The sequence below is a fragment of the Macrobrachium nipponense genome, chromosome 1, assembly GCF_015104395.2.
Source record: "Macrobrachium nipponense isolate FS-2020 chromosome 1, ASM1510439v2, whole genome shotgun sequence".
Taxonomy (NCBI): domain Eukaryota; kingdom Metazoa; phylum Arthropoda; class Malacostraca; order Decapoda; family Palaemonidae; genus Macrobrachium; species Macrobrachium nipponense.
In genome coordinates, this window is record NC_087200.1 from 203491125 (window position 1) to 203507230 (window position 16106).

The window sequence follows — 16106 nt, forward strand, 5'->3', positions numbered from 1 at the left end:
CATAAATGCAAACTCATTGCTTCTGTGAATATCGCAGTCCAAAAAAGGAAGTCAACAAATCATTTTTCCTATTTATAACAAAACACAGTGAGATAATAATAAAAAAAGGCTCAAGCTGTTCACATCCTTGATCTTCAGTCTCAAGAGTATTATAAAGTCACGCACAGTCACATCTGAAACACTTATCTATAGTCAGAAAATTCTTCAACTGGTGTGGTGTCTCAGTAGAAACTTTGCTAGATACTATTTGCATTTTTCTACAAAATCAGGCGGTCATACCTCATGATAAACGAATCTTTGGGTGACAATTCGTCTTCCGTGATTTTCTGTTGGCCTCAGGATTTTGTCATTTGTGGAAATTCATTTAAAAGTGCAATCCTTTTATTAAGTGCATACAAGAGCAACATATACTATTAAGCTCTGTGAAGCTAAGTGTCTTCTTCAAGTTAAAATGGTCATAATTAGCTTTTAAAATCAATCCTATTAATTTTGGTGATTTAACTATATCATCACAAACTCTAACCACTAAAAGTAGGTAAATGGTGCTCCCTAATCCCCTCTGAGTTGATAAAACCTTGGCTACTTACTCAACTCAGCTGACCAAATCGATCTTCAATTTTGATTGTGAATCTAGAGAGCAAACCAGCATCTTGTGTACAACTCACAGTGCTCAGGAAAACAGGAATTTTCTACTCAAGATAATTATCATCACAATAGAATGAAAATTAAAATTAAATACTATATATATATATATATATATATATATATATATATATATATATATATATATATATATATTCTCTCTAGTTACCCTCCTTTGTTAAGTTATACCTCTATGAGGGTCAGTTCATGACACCCTGTCTTGTGCAGTGCAGATTGCAACCTATGCAAGTTGCAGAGAACTGTCCCTACAGAGGCAATGTTGTTAGTCCATCTTAAGAGGCTGGTTTTTCGCAGATGTAGCTGAAAAGAAAGTCGTTGTTTTAAAAAAAGAAAGCATTTCTGAAGAAAAAGTAAAATTCTTCAAGGGAACCCACACCAAGAGCAAATCACTCTTAAGTCTTTCCAACAATAGTCTGATGAAACACATTTAGCCAATGGTTACAGTAGGAGTTATGACTTGTTGTTGAGGTTCCAGTTGCTGTAGAAGGTAAATTGCTTTAAACATAAGAGCCTCTAATATGTCATGTGAGGAGATAACAAGACAGTATGGCTCATGCATAAAAGTTTATAAAAAGACATGCGTAATGAAGCTAACCATATTTCTTTTCTATCAATAAAAGTGCCCAGTTTTATCTAACAAATACCATACCAGTTTGATAACTGACGATTTCGTCTGAACTATTTGTTTTGTTTTGAGAGAGAGAGAGAGAGAGAGAGAGAGAGAGAGAGAGAGAGACCTCTTACCCTGGTCAATATTTCATTACGTCTTCATCTATCTGGCCTTACCACTCGAATTCATTAGTGAAAAAAATGAGTGGATTAGGGCCAGTGGTTCCCAAACTGGGGTCCGTGGACCCCTGGGTGTCCAGGAGAAGGGCCTAGGGGGTCTGAGACACAAGGAAAAAATTAATATTTTTTCAACTCCAGAAAAAAATATACATACAATAAAAAATGTACATTAACTGATTCTCTATCATCCTAGTGTCGGTGTTATCGACACTTTGGTGCGCAAGCAGCTAACTTGCACATCTTTATTACATCACTGTTTATAACATAAGTTTACTTTCAAATGAATTACGACGTAGCAACTCCTGGTATGGTAATGATAATTTTTGATTGGCTATGAGGGTCCTCGGCTGGGACTCATCATATTTGGAGGTCCTCGGTATGGCCAAGTTTGGGAACCACTGGCAAAGCAAAAGGCTAAGCCCACTGCCAATAACTGTGGAAACTGCTGCCTTGCAAACCCCTTTGACAAGCAATAATCCATGCCTGATGCATGCAGTGGGGAAGGCACATCAGGTAACTGATCCCTTAATGTAGGAATAATGGTGGGAAAGAAGAAGAAGGACTAGGCAGTGGCAATCATCCCGTCGAATTTCTTACACAACGTCATTGTCTCGAGTCAGACGTTTCAAGATCAAAGATCTGAGCAGAGCACGAAAAGTGGACAGGGTTCCTCTGGATGCACTATTTTCAGATTTAATGTCTCTGGAACGATAAACAATCTTCCAGGACCGGAGGTTATGATCTTTTCAAATGTGACGGAATGTTGTCTCAATGAAGAGGGGTTCAGCAGGGGATCAAAGTCTGTACAAGACAGATGCTTTGCTGTTATCAGTTACGTGTTCCATTGTCTCTCTTTCTCTCATAAGACTCTGTTCATATATAGTAGAAGGTAACTTGGTTGCAACTATGAAATTCAGATATTAGTATTCTTACCAGTGATCCGAGTAACATTCGTCATCATCCCATTTACCGTCCGAATATATCACAACACAGTCTTGTCCATAATTATTGTCTGGTTGCCCGACTGCCCAGCTAAAAGTAATGAACAGTTAAGATTAGAATGACGTTAATATTTCACATTAAAAATATGATGAATGTCATGTATACAAACATTCGCTACATCTTTCTCTGTGTGGGTTTTTATGTTCTTGTACATAAATAACATAAATAACATGATAGCCCAAAACAAATGGAGTTCATCTACTGTGTCCTGAACATCGTGAATGCTTTGTACTGTCCGGACTGTTATCAAGGAATGACAAAATACTAGAAGCCACAATGGCCTATTTGTGAAGGAGAGAAATTCCATTACTCTCTTGAGCAAATACCCTCCCCATTGAAACGATACAGCATAAGTGTATAATACAACTTTGTGAACCTTTCAATCACGAGAAACAAAAGTGTTTATTTATCACGGGAGCATTTTGGAAACCCTTGAATGCCACAAGATGTATCATGAGTTCCACTGGATCCAGTGTTAAAGTGCTTAATGAAGACGTGGCTAACGGGTTTCACTGCAGTTTTGTTTCCTTTATTTCACCTACTTTGTTAAATACGTTAATTTTGGGACACTCGTTAATGTCTTGCCTTATTTAATATATACAACAAACAAGGGAAATCTAGCACATAATAATCACCTTGAATAATTGCCATTGTCTCCAATAGTGCTGTTGTCCACAGACCATTTAAAGCTGTTTTCCGTTGCTCTGTCATTCAGTCCAATCCAGAAGCCACTGTTACCTATTTTACCTGTTGGAAAGAAATACTGTCCTGTGAGTACTACACATCTGATGCTAAGCAAAACATTAAGTTATCTCTAAAATCCGTGTGCAGGCAAGGTAATGTTGATTCATTTATAGATTTCAGGCACACATGCCTAGCACTGGGGCAACTAAGGCCACTCAGCGATGAAATGGAAATTGACAGTATAAAGCTTTGAAAGGTTAACAGGAGGAAAATCTCAAAACAGTTGCACTAGGAATCAATTATTAGGAGAGGGTGGAGAGTAAGATGGAAAAAAGAGAATATGAATAGAGGTACAGTATAAGGAAGGGAAGCAGTCGCAGCTAGGGGCAGAAGGGACGCTGCAAAGAACCTTCAGTAATGACTACAGTGCACCCCATGAGATGCACTGATGGCACTACCACCCTCTGGGTGGCAAAGGCAATGTTGCATCACCACTGAGTAATGAATTTCCTTTTACTTTACCACTTATACAAAATATGTTTGTGTGGATTACACTGAATGATCAAGTGTTTCAAGGGAAGAATGTTGTATCTTCATTGGCATTAAAATATAAATATTCTTTCTATCGTTATATATCCTGCCACAGAATGTGTCACCTTCCACTGTGCATGTTCTCTGCCATTAAGCCCACTAACTCACATGGCAATTGGTCAGGTGTTTTTTGCAACAAAGGAATGCCATCAAGCAAGCTGTACTAGAAACAAAGAGAATGTTTGATTGGTTGCTTCAATGCGGATGTTTAGTCACCTTTGATGTCACTGTGTCCTGGAATTCTTGCACAAATTTGTGATAGTTTTTCTTTTTCCTTTCACATGCGTCCGCACTGTTAGTCTAGAAAGGCAGAGTATCAGACTACAACATTCTTTCATTTTTGCTTAGAGAAAATCCCAGGTTCACGAAGTTTTGTGTTCATAATCAAGTTTTCACTTCTGTTTATTTACTTAGTTATAGCCGGGATCATTCTTTTTAACACATTATCAGCATTTTACTTTGTTATTCTTCACTTTTTCCCTCATTTGGTTTTTCGTTGTCCGTTGTGGGAAATTAATAATTGTCAAGTATACAGACTTACTATTATGTACTGCCAAATACTGCAAGGGTGTTAAGTTTGTATAATTGCATTAACAAGTGCACTTGTACACATTATCAAACCTACTTTCGAACACTCAACTTGCAAACATTCAGATACCAGTGAAGGGAATTATTATATATATAAGTAATAATATGGGAAGAACTGCAAAGAAACAGAAATGGGAATTTGAAGTTTGTTCTGTTGGTGGGAAGCAGAGGTTAAATAACTTTACAAAATGTCAGGTCAACAGAAAGAGTTCAGTTATAGTTTTCTAAATGTCATGATTGATACATTAGTGCTGAAATGAGGAAATAGCACGCGCAAGCGCACACACACACACACGAATAAACTTTGTACACTTACCTTTAATGAAGTCATTCTCCCCTTGGCTTGTTATCTTGACCAACTCACTGCCATATGTTTTGCACATACTTTGTGCAGTTACCCAGTCCTTATTCCAATTACAATTATAATGAAAGTAGTAGCAGGAACCATTAAACATATCGTAGTATGATGAGCAAGCTAAAATGAAAAACAAATCAGCAAACATCAATTTCCACTTGGTCAAGAGCTGTTATACACATGACTCCTGAATTTCTGCTAAAATTTCATTTGAACCATTTTGACTCATCTTACAAATGAATCTTTTGAAAGAATGTGCGATACTTTGATGACATTGAAAGGCTTGCCTTACATTTAAGATCAACCTTACTCATCAGTGATAGGAGACACCAACTGAGCTAGGAATATCTTCTTATGGCAGATACTTACTGTTATGATTTATAGCATTTAGGAATTCGACCTCTGCTAATAAAACTATTTGGATTTTTAAACGATTATTAAAGTAACAGATATTTATCATTACTACTAGTGGTACGTGTATGTTGGGGGACCTGTAATCATTATAAAGAATAACATAAATCAATAGGATGAATAATTACTTTTTGCTTTAGTTGTAGTTGGGGTCGTGGTGGTTGTAGTTGTAGTAGTTGAAGTTGTGGTAGTTGTAGTTGTATCAGTAGTAGTGGGGGTTGTGGTGGTTGCAGTTGTATCTGTAGTTGTTGAAGAAGTCGATGGAGTAGTTGTTATGGTTGCAGAAGTAGTTGTAGTAGTTGCAGCTGGAGTTGTTGTTGTCGTAGTGGCTGTAGAGAAAGATCTGTTAAAGTCCTGCTATCTCTCGCGAGAGCTTCCAGAACAAATAAGTTATGTATGTAAGAGCCAGCTTTTGTACAAACACACACACGCATATCACACAGTGTGAGGAGATGTATTAAGGAGTTGGGATTGAGCGAGGAGGATGCACTGGACCGAAGGAGATGAAAGAGTGTGTTGAAGAACCATTACAGTGACCCCAAATAGGGACAAGCTTGTAGAGAAAGAAGAAGAAGACACACACACCACAAAGTATCCTAAACAACTCACCCAGGAAAAATATAGCTTCATTCTCTTTAAACTGAGGAAATAAAAGTCCTTAGGAGAACTTAGCATTAGGGTATCATGGCGCCTCAACGGAGCATTAGTTTTGTACAGGGACTGCTATTTAGAGGCTCTAAGCTATAGACGATAGAGATCAGAGGTTCAGTAACTAGCTCTTAATCTATGTGGTAAAGTGTTCCCCCGTATTCGCGGGTATAAGTACCTGCCCCTTGCAAATAGATAGAACCTGCAGATAGTTGAGACCCCGATAAAATACTTAAAACTGCCTAGTATTTTGTTAGTTTAAACTCAAGGAAAACCCACTAAAAATATCTATACCTGGTCTTTTAAATAGTTTTATTCCAAAAAGTGCATTTTACGATGAAACTGATAAAAAAACCCCAGGAATTTGTGACTATTTCTTATAGAAAAAGACCGTGAATAGGCAAATTTTCAGTGAATAATGAGGGGTACTATACGTTCTAGCGAGAAATCCGCGAATACAGAGGGTTCACGGTAATGAAATGCACATTCATAGAATAGAGTCTGCTATTTCATGGCAGCCTCGAGACATCGCGTCTCATCTTCTCCTCTGTGTTCACTGGGCATACAAGTCTATTCTAGGGAGCAGCAGATAGTAATGAGATTCAAGCTAAGATTTGTTGAATATTTCCAGAAGAAATTCTGAATTTGAACTTACCATTAAAGATCCAGGTATTGGCATCCGATCTTGCTACAAGATTTTCAACGAGAACTTCATCATGACTAAATTCACATGTGAGCTGAGCTGAAGGATGAAAAAGGATATAAATATCAGAGTATTATGATAAAATTCACAATTTCTGCCACCCTTCGGAGTCCTGTATTTACAATCTATGTCTCCATAGTACACATGGTAATTAAGTAATATTCTATTGGATATCAATATTAACAAGTAAAAAATCCTCTGACTAATAATAATAATAATAATAATAATAATAAACAACTGCTCATCTCTTTAAGAACTTGAGTTAATGTAACATTTAAAAACAATAATGCATTGAAAAAGTCAATTCATAAAAAACTCTTCTGACAATAGGAAAGAAAGTGTATACAGAATCCTGTCAGTTTCTCTATTGGTCCAACAGGAAAATGCTTCGAAAACAAAATTGAATGGCATAAAGAAACGTACATTCCGTTCATCTGTGGGAAAACGCTCGTGCTCTCAGCTGAACAGACATAAAAAAAGCAGGTTAATCTACAATGTTGCAAGGAAATACAACTTACAAAATTTAACAGAAGGCAGCTTCTGTAAGAATATCCTATGAACATACAAACCTGATTCATTTATTTGAAAAAGAAATATGCAAAACGTTTAGCTTGTAAGGAATGTAGCCTAGCGTGTCTCAGAAGCCAAGGTTAGAACTCACCTTACAATAAACAAGATTTATAAGAGGAACCCTCACAGTCACAAGTGAGTTTGTGGCTCCCTCTTTTTCATGTCAAGTGCTACTATTTCTTCTTTGCCGTCTGTATGTTCGTTTGGACTGGCACTCTTAAATTAACTAAAGATCAAACCAGTCAGTTATCTAGTTCCACATGCCATACACACACACACACACACACACACACACACACACACACACACACACACACACACACACATATATATATATATATATATATATATATATATATATATATATATATATATATGAATAATCATCACAACCGTAATTCATTTATATATCATTGAGCTACAAATTTCCTTTAATATCTAAATTCACTCTACTTCGGAATTGATATATTTTCATATATGTACCGAAGGGGAATTTTTTTAGTTGATAACAATTTCGCCCCCACATGGGATCGAACCACTGTCCAAGTGGACGGGACGAAATCAGGACCCAGTGACTTGATAGTGTCACTGGGTCCTGATTTCGTCCCCGTCCACTTGGACAGTGGTTCGATCCCATGTGGGGGCGAAATTGTTATCAACTAAAAAAAAAAAAAAAATTCCCCTTCGGTACATATATGAAAATATATCAATTCCGAAAGTAGAGTGAATTTAGATATTAAAGGAAATTTGTAGCTCAATGATATATATATATATATATATATATATATATATATATATATATATATATATATATATATATATACAATGCACACACACTTCAGAAAGGTAATTCAAACATGTGATTTACCATACATGACAGTAAACTACAAAATAGTAGGAAATGTGGAAGGACAAGAAAAACAATAAGAAAGGGGCAAAGAGTTCATAGGAATATGATTTATTACCGTAGAATTCATAACTCCCCTTCCCCTGCTGCACTTCTAACTTAATAAGTATTAATAGTCAATGACATTATTCTACTCATTTCCTTCACGCAATGTCATCCGAGAGAGAAAGAATGTGGAAAATGGTTGAGAACAAAGCATTCGATAAAATGGCATAAATTTGAGCTACCGTACCTCCATTATACTGAACAGTGACGCCGCTGCAAGAAATATTACGATGCACATAATTCTGCAGACACCTGGAATGTTGGAGAAGGTCATGTAATTAACAAATTAATACGTAATAAAATTAAGGCATAGGCATTATATATAAAAGTGACTCGCATCAGGTTGAACACCAGTCTTTCAACTGAGAGGCCAGGCGTTAGCGACTGATGCACATAAGCCACGGCAGTGATGAGTCCTTGTCTAAGTATTTGTGTTGTTTTAATCTGGTGTTTAATTAAATCACCATAAATACATGGAATTCTGTGTACAATATTGCCATCTTTTCTGGGCCTATTTTCTATAAGCAGGTTTTTTTCATATTATATTATAATATAAAAAAATGCTTATTATTATAATATACATTCTTGTTATAATATAAAAATATGCTTATAAAAACAGCCCTTGAAAAGATAGCAATATGTATAAAAAAATTCTATGTATGGATGAGATTCATTTCACTTAGGTTAGACCAGTAAAGAATTAAACATCAGAATTAAAACAACACTAATACTTAGTACAAAACTAATTCCGGGAAACTTGTTAGAATAACAAGTTCCTGGATAACCTTGGTGAATCATTTTAATGTAAGCCAAGGATTACTTTCTTTTGACCCAGTAATAAAACATATGTTCCAGAAGGAATTGAAAGATATAATATTGAGGATTACCAATAAGTAGATTTACATGTTAATCCATTGACCGTTCTGTGACCTCCCAACCTTTTTGTATTTATTCCCTTAGGACTTATACCCACCACATACATAGGCCCCTGTCTCTGTATATCTTTAGTTGCTGTGAGTGACCATGTTTTGGTAATAAGAAGAAAGTACTCAGTATCACCAGTGTTTCAATTTTCCTTCGTGGCTGTAACTTTGTTCTTATATATTATATATATATATATATATATATATATATATATATATATATATATATATATATATATATGTATGTCCTGTTCAGTTGTTGCTGCTTCAAGTTCAGAGACTGCTTGGACAAACAAGTATGAAAGAAATCTAAATTATCGGGAAAGAACTCACATTGTGAAGAGGCGTCAGTAACCCAAGTTAGTCAACAGATCCCCGGGCAGGGTCTTGCCAGGTGCAAATTGCAGGTGTTCTCGAGCCCAAGAGCCCAATGGAACAAAGAGAAGAAGAAGAAGAATGCCAGAGATAGCCAATCTGCAACAGTTTTGCGCCCAAAGTTCTCAGCGGGCTTCCCATCCCACTTGTGAATGTCCTGGTGCCCACTCTATCTTCATTCCTTTTTTGGAGGGAGAGAGAGGAGAGAATATTAGTACAGACATTCCTCCATTTACAAACTTTCAACTTGTGAACCTTCAGAGATACGAACAGCCGTGATTGTAAAATAAATACATTTTACTATACTATCACCATAATTTGCTTAATGTTTTAAGGTTTTTAATATCATTTGTACTAATAAAATACTCTATAAAATACAGCACTCCTATAGTAGATTCAAATCCTGCCTATGTGAACTCTCGAGAGAGACAGTTTCCAGCCCTGTCATTGGCTCATCAACAGCCAGTCAGGGGCGTCGTAAGGGACTGGCCTAAACTTCAAATGCACAGTTGATGTGAATCTACTATAGTATTGTGTTTTAGTATAAAAAAACAAACATAAATATTACCGTATGTATTGACTCTTGAGTACGTACTATATCAAATTGGATATGAGTAGCCGTTCAGAATGTAACTCATTCGTAAGCGGAGAAGCGTCTGTATTTGCAGTCTGAAATTTAAGTTTTACCAATTACTTTATTTTTCTGATATTGCTGTAATTTTGGAATCGACTTCGAAGGCTAACAGTCTCATTATAACTTAATAAAGTAAACATGAATGGAAAGAATTAGAAGAAATGATAGAAAAATAAAAAAAACTGAATAAAGGGCATGTTTCCTAAAACTGCCACTGCATGATGAGCAGGATATAATTATTTCATGCAAATTACCTTCAGCATTAGATGGAAACCTCGAAATGCAAGAACAGCATTCGAGCAACAAGACAGAAATGAGAGACATCTAATCAAGGTTGAAAAAAGAAAAGAAAAGAGAGGGAAAAGTTGAAACCTTTGAATTTTTGTAATAATTATTAAGGAAACGCTGACTGATCTAGGGTCGACTTACCCATTTTCCACAAGATAAAATCTAGAGCTTTTGGGATACTTTCTGTCAAAGATGAAATTGTCATATCCTCAATATTAAAGAACTTATACTAAATGACAATAGCAAAACTTCACTTTTAAAGAACATGGTAGATGGCATGGTCATCCAATGTCATTTAACATAAGTTCTGTAAAAGTGAAGTTTTGATACAATGTCATTTAATATAAGTTCCTTTTAAGGAACTTACGTTAAATGACATTGTATCAAAACTTCACTTTTAAGAAACTTTTGTTAAATGACATTGTATCAAAACTTCACTTTAACGGAACTTTTGTTAAATGACATTGTATCAAAACTTCACTTTTAAGGAACTTATGTTAAATGACATTGTATCAAAACTTTACTTTTAAGGAACTTATGTTAAATAACATTGCATCAAAACTTCACTTTTACGGAACTTTTGTTAACTGACATTGTATCAAAACTTCACTTTTACGGAACTTATGTTAAATAACATTGTATCAAAACTTCACTTTTAAGGAACTTATGTTAAATGACATTGTATCAAAACTTTACTTTTAAGGAACTTATGTTAAATAACATTGCATCAAAACTTCACTTTTAAGGAACTTATGTTAAATGACATTGTATCAAAACTTCACTTTTACGGAACTTTTGTTAAATGACATTGTATCAAAACTTCACTTTTAAGGAACTTATGTTAAATGACATTGTATCAAAACTTTACTTTCAAGGAACTTATGTTAAATAACATTGCATCAAAACTTCACTTTTACGGAACTTTTGTTAAATGACATTGTATCAAAACTTCACTTTTAAGGAACTTATGTTAAATGACATTGTATCATCAAAACTTCACTTTTAAGGAACTTATGTCAAATGGCATCTCATGAAAACTTCACGTTGACAGAATATATATATTAAATATCAAACAGAAACTTCAATTTTATGTCAAAACTTCACTTTTAAAGAATTATGTTAGATGACATAAAAACTTCACTTTAAAGGAACTTGCATTAAACGACATTACTATATCAAAATTTCATTTTTAAAGTACTTATATTAAAGGAAGTTTACCACAGAAACTTTTAAAAATTACATAAGATCGAACTTTACCAGAAAAAAATACCCAAAAACATCAAAAAAGGTTTGAACTTTATCACAGAAAAATTTCAAGAAAATGAGGAGATTAAACTTTACCACAGAAAGCTGTCCAAAAAATTGAGAGAATATTGAATATTACCACAGAAAAATATTTTTAATATTTAGGTAAGACTGAATCCACCACAGAAAATTTCTTAAAAATTTTAAAAGCACTGAATTTTACTTTAGAGAAATTTACCTCCAAAATGAAAAAAAAAAAAAAAAAAAAAAAAAAAAAATGGTTGAGCTTAACCAAAGAAAAATGTATGAAAATTGAGAAAAGTTTAACCATTTTAAAAAATTTTAGAAAAAAAATGGAAAAAGATTTAACTTTACTACAGACAAATTCTCCACAAAGTGAACAAAGACTGACATTTACCCCAAACGTTTTTCCTTGTGCCACAGAAAATTTCCAAAAATTAAAAAAACACTGAGAAGCTTCAACTCTGCTATAGTAGACAAAATTCCCAACAAAAAGAGGGACTGAACTTGGCCTTTTTTCCTTGAGAAATGAGACTTCTTCTTCCTGAGGTCCGACCTCCTTCGCTGACAGGGAGAGTTAAACTAACAAGAAACAGGGAGTTAATTTTATCACTTATCTAATGACTTCTTGTGAGCTGTAGTAAAGCCAAGGAGAGAAAACCATCACGTGACTAAACCTATTTTGTGCCTCCTAATTCAGATACTGTCATAAATTGCAAGGTTTTTTACCCCCCAAGGTTAGTCTATCATCCATGAAAAAACCTTGAAGGCTTTTCTGTTTTTCTGTGCTTGCGTGTCACCAGTTTTCAAACTCTGTACCTCTGACAAAGTTGGTGACGAACGCCACAAAATTTTTAATAATAATAATAATAATAATAATAATAATAATAATAATAATAATAATAATAATAATAATAATAATAATTATATGTCTTGTTGAAAAGGATGGCTGCATTCTGCGAACTGATTTCATACTGAGTGTTCTTATTTTTACCATATACCAATCAAGCTCCTCTGGTGTCTCATAAAATGGGAAGTGATTCTGCAAGCCAATATTGGTCAATAGTTGGCCAATGTTTATAATTCATTAGATACGGAAAGCATATTTCTTACAGTTGAAAATAATTATTTTCTATATTACAGCAGGTTTCAGTAACCTGCTGTATACTGTAAAATGAAGAATTTTTGCTGTAAGAAATACGCTGTCTGTATCTCATGAAACGCAGGAAAAGCGAATTATAAGTAAAATTGAGACAACTCAGTATGAAATCAATTCGCACAACTCTGTCATCCCGTTCAACAAGACAGTTTGAAAGAGGGTCTTCTTCCTTCCAATAATAATAATAACAATAGTAATGATAATAATAATAATGGAAAAGTAAATTCACAATAATATGTCCGTTTGACAAGGAGGACCATGTAGGTCATCGAGAGCTTTCTGCTTTGTATTTTAAATAACAAGATCAAACAGACATATTATTGTGGATTTACTTTTCCATTTTATTTTATCAACTCATGTGATTATGAGGTTTCTTTGAAATAATAATAATAATAATAATAATAATAATAATAATAATAATAATAATAATAATAATAATAATAATAATAATAATAATAATAATAATAATACATAGTAACGCAGTTTAGTGAATTTTAATAAAGAATTTGTATTAAAGAAATTAATAATAAAAACACTGAATCCACCAGTGACAGTAAATCAGTGATGGTGAAGTCTACTGTTAATAATAAAGAGCACAACTCAATGTTTACTTGACCAAAGAGGTCATTCAGCTCTGAGACGGAAACTGAGAGTAGAAAGGTTGTAGCAAGATGGAGAAGGAGATAATAGAATGGAGGCAGAGTAAAAGGAATGAAATGGAATGCAAATAGGGGCCGAAGGGATGCTGCAAAAAACCTTAAGTAATGCATACCGTGCTCCGCATGAGGTGCACTGACGTCACTAAGCCCCTACAGGATTTAATGTTTACAGAAAGACTCTTTATTGGCCATATGTACTACACAAGTCACCATACCATATACCAGTCATTATGTTCTATAAAAAATTAGCAATCTGTTTATTTCAAAGATTACAAATAAAACAAAGAAAGTAGAGGAAATAAGAGCAATGGCCGGACTCTATTCAGAACGATGGACCTTTTAAAATTTTATACTTTTTTCATCAAAATTGGAAACCAATTGTAAAACATTTCTGTCATTATCCTGAGTATTTTGTATATCTTCACTATTTCAGGGAGTCACTAATTGAAACACTTGTAGTATGCATGTATGTCATGCTTATTATAATGTTCTGATTTCTAGCTAAATCTAGCAATACTTATTATATCTATATATATATATATATATATATAATATATATATATATAATATATATATATATATCTGTGTGTGTGTGTATTGCCAAGCATATTTGAGCATTTGGCACTGGTTAATCAAAAATAAAACAAGTGACAACTCTGTTGCATTTAAAGGCAACGAAAGAGGTCGTATTTAGGGGCCGAAGGGACGCTGCAGACCCTCAAGTCACGCCTACAGTGAACCACCTGAGGATAGAAATAGGTCGCTGGGTCGGCCGTTCCCTTTCATTCCACAAACAAAATTGCAGGAGTCATCACACTCTAGTTCAGAAGTAGGAACTGCATTTATTTTTGAGTGAGTGTTGAATTCGTGGAAGTTGAAACACTCGGGCACCGATCAAAAGAGTTCTGTCAATACGAACAGCATTTTGAAACAGGTGATTACCTGGTGGTGGTGATTTTTCTTTTAGTAATTTCCGGTGCTCACGTTAATCATCATCATTAGATCTGAAATGGATGGATGTGTGCATCATGAAATTTAGGGACATTATTATTATTATAAAAATAGTTTAACCAGACCACTGAGCTGACTTTCAGCTCTCATAGGGCTGGCCGAAGGATTAGATAAAATGCCAGGTCTAGGCCAAAGGCCAGGAACCGGGACCAAATAGGTCATGAAGTATAATAACCAATAAAGTTTATAAACTGCTCAGGGCCACAGACTTTCATACTAGAACTCAAACAGGCAATAAATACATTTACTCACGTTTCCATACATACTTATTAAAAAGGTGCATTAAAATTAATAAGAGGTCAATAAAATCTTAAAAATTTTATCAAAAATTCATTAATTGCTCTGAGGTTTTTGTATCGTTATTATATTTTATTAATTAAATCAGTTTTCTTTAGAAACGTTAAAACGGGAACCACTGAAAATATGAAAGATTCTGACAAAATTTCTTTTATTCTTTTATTTCCAAAAGTTGACAGCCTCTGCTGGTCATACCTTGGGCACTCGCACAACACGTGTCCGACAGTTATCAACACCTTGCACTCGGGGCACTCTGGAGCAGGGTCACGTGGGCTGCTCATCAAGTGCCCATGTGTCAGACGAGTGTGGCCTATACGTAGACGTGTCAGGATTACTTGTGTGTCACTCTGATATATGGAGCTCCATTTCTTAACATCAGGTTTTATTTGTTTTACTTTCAGATTCCTCGCTCCATATATTTTGCCATTTATTTACAATGATTGTTTTTGAATGAGCTATATAGTCACTAATAGGGAGGTTTATACGTGTCTCATCATGTGGACTGTTCCTTGGCTGCTTTATCAGCTTCTTCGTTCCTTTTATCCCACGACATGGGCAGGGAGGGGATCCAAACATATTTCAATATTTTTCCCTTATTATATAATTTTTGGAGTAAAAACTTAATCTGTTGCACAATATTTATTTCTGGCATTGTAACTTTTAATGGGCTTCTAGCGCGCTTCTAGAGTCGCTATAAATCACAAAAAATTATTAAAGGGGTGTTCTTTGATTATTTCTACGGCCGATGTTATTGCACATAACTCTACTGTAAATACAGAAGCATCATTGGGAAGAGAGAACTGGTATGTTTTGTCTTGGGACACTGCAGCATATCCCACTCCGTATTCTGATTTGGATCCATCCGTATATACTGCGTAATGGGGACCTTTTCGGCTTATGTGCTCTATTGTATGTTGTCTATGGTGTTCTGGAGTATACGAGTAATTTTTTGATAAATATTTTAAGTTAGTGCAAATTTTTATCTTATTCATATTCCATGGAGGCGGTAATTTTACTATTGAAGGTAGTTGTGAATTTATATTAAGTGACTCAAACAGTCTTCTAGCTCTTATTGGGAAAGGTGGTATATGATTGTTAATAAATGTATCACGCAATTCAAATAGTTTTTTGTTGGGGAATCTCTACACTGAATCTTTAGGGCACTCTCAGTGTCACTAACTCTCAATGGAGAGAGAGAGAGGTAGTTCACCACATTCAACCTGTAAAGAGGAGGTTGGTGATGATCTAAAGGCTCCTGAGCATATTCTAAGGCCTTCATTGTGAACCGAGTCTAATAATTTCAGTGTTGTGTCTGAAGCCGAGCCGTATATTTCACTGCCATAATCAATGATAGACAGTACTGTCGCTTTATATAGCAATGTAAGGGTTTGTCTATCTGCTCCCCATGTAGTACTTGATAATTTTCTAATTAGATTTAAAGCTTTTTTGCATTTTGATTTCACGTATGCTATGTGGGCTTTCCAGTTTAAATGAGTATCAAGTACTAATCCTAAGAATTTTGCAGTTTGGCCAATTGG

The 16106-nt window shown here is 34.8% G+C and overlaps 1 protein-coding gene across 1 annotated transcript; it reads right to left on the minus strand.

Moving 5' to 3' along the window:
- Positions 1-806: 806 nt before the first annotated feature.
- On the minus strand, positions 807-6493 carry LOC135220347 (hepatic lectin-like). The gene is made up of 6 exons (XM_064257569.1): positions 6387-6493; positions 5212-5412; positions 4634-4792; positions 3090-3201; positions 2386-2484; positions 807-963 (listed from the first exon to the last, which is right to left on the minus strand). The coding sequence occupies exons 3-6, from the start codon at positions 4770-4772 to the stop codon at positions 936-938; spliced, it is 378 nt and encodes a 125-aa protein (XP_064113639.1). The 5' UTR covers positions 4773-4792; positions 5212-5412; positions 6387-6493; the 3' UTR covers positions 807-935.
- Between the last annotated feature and the right edge of the window lie 9613 nt (positions 6494-16106).

Coding starts and splice junctions, on each gene's coding strand:
- LOC135220347 (XM_064257569.1), bottom strand. CDS start 4,772: ATGTTTAATGGTTCCTGCTACTACTTTCATTATAATTGTAATTGGAAT. Junction 2,485..3,089: donor GACAATGGCAATTATTCAAG/GTGATTATTATG, acceptor CATTACTTTTAG/CTGGGCAGTCGGGCAACCAG. Junction 964..2,385: donor GAATGTTACTCGGATCACTG/GTAAGAATACTA, acceptor CTTTCTTTTCAG/CTACATCTGCGAAAAACCAG.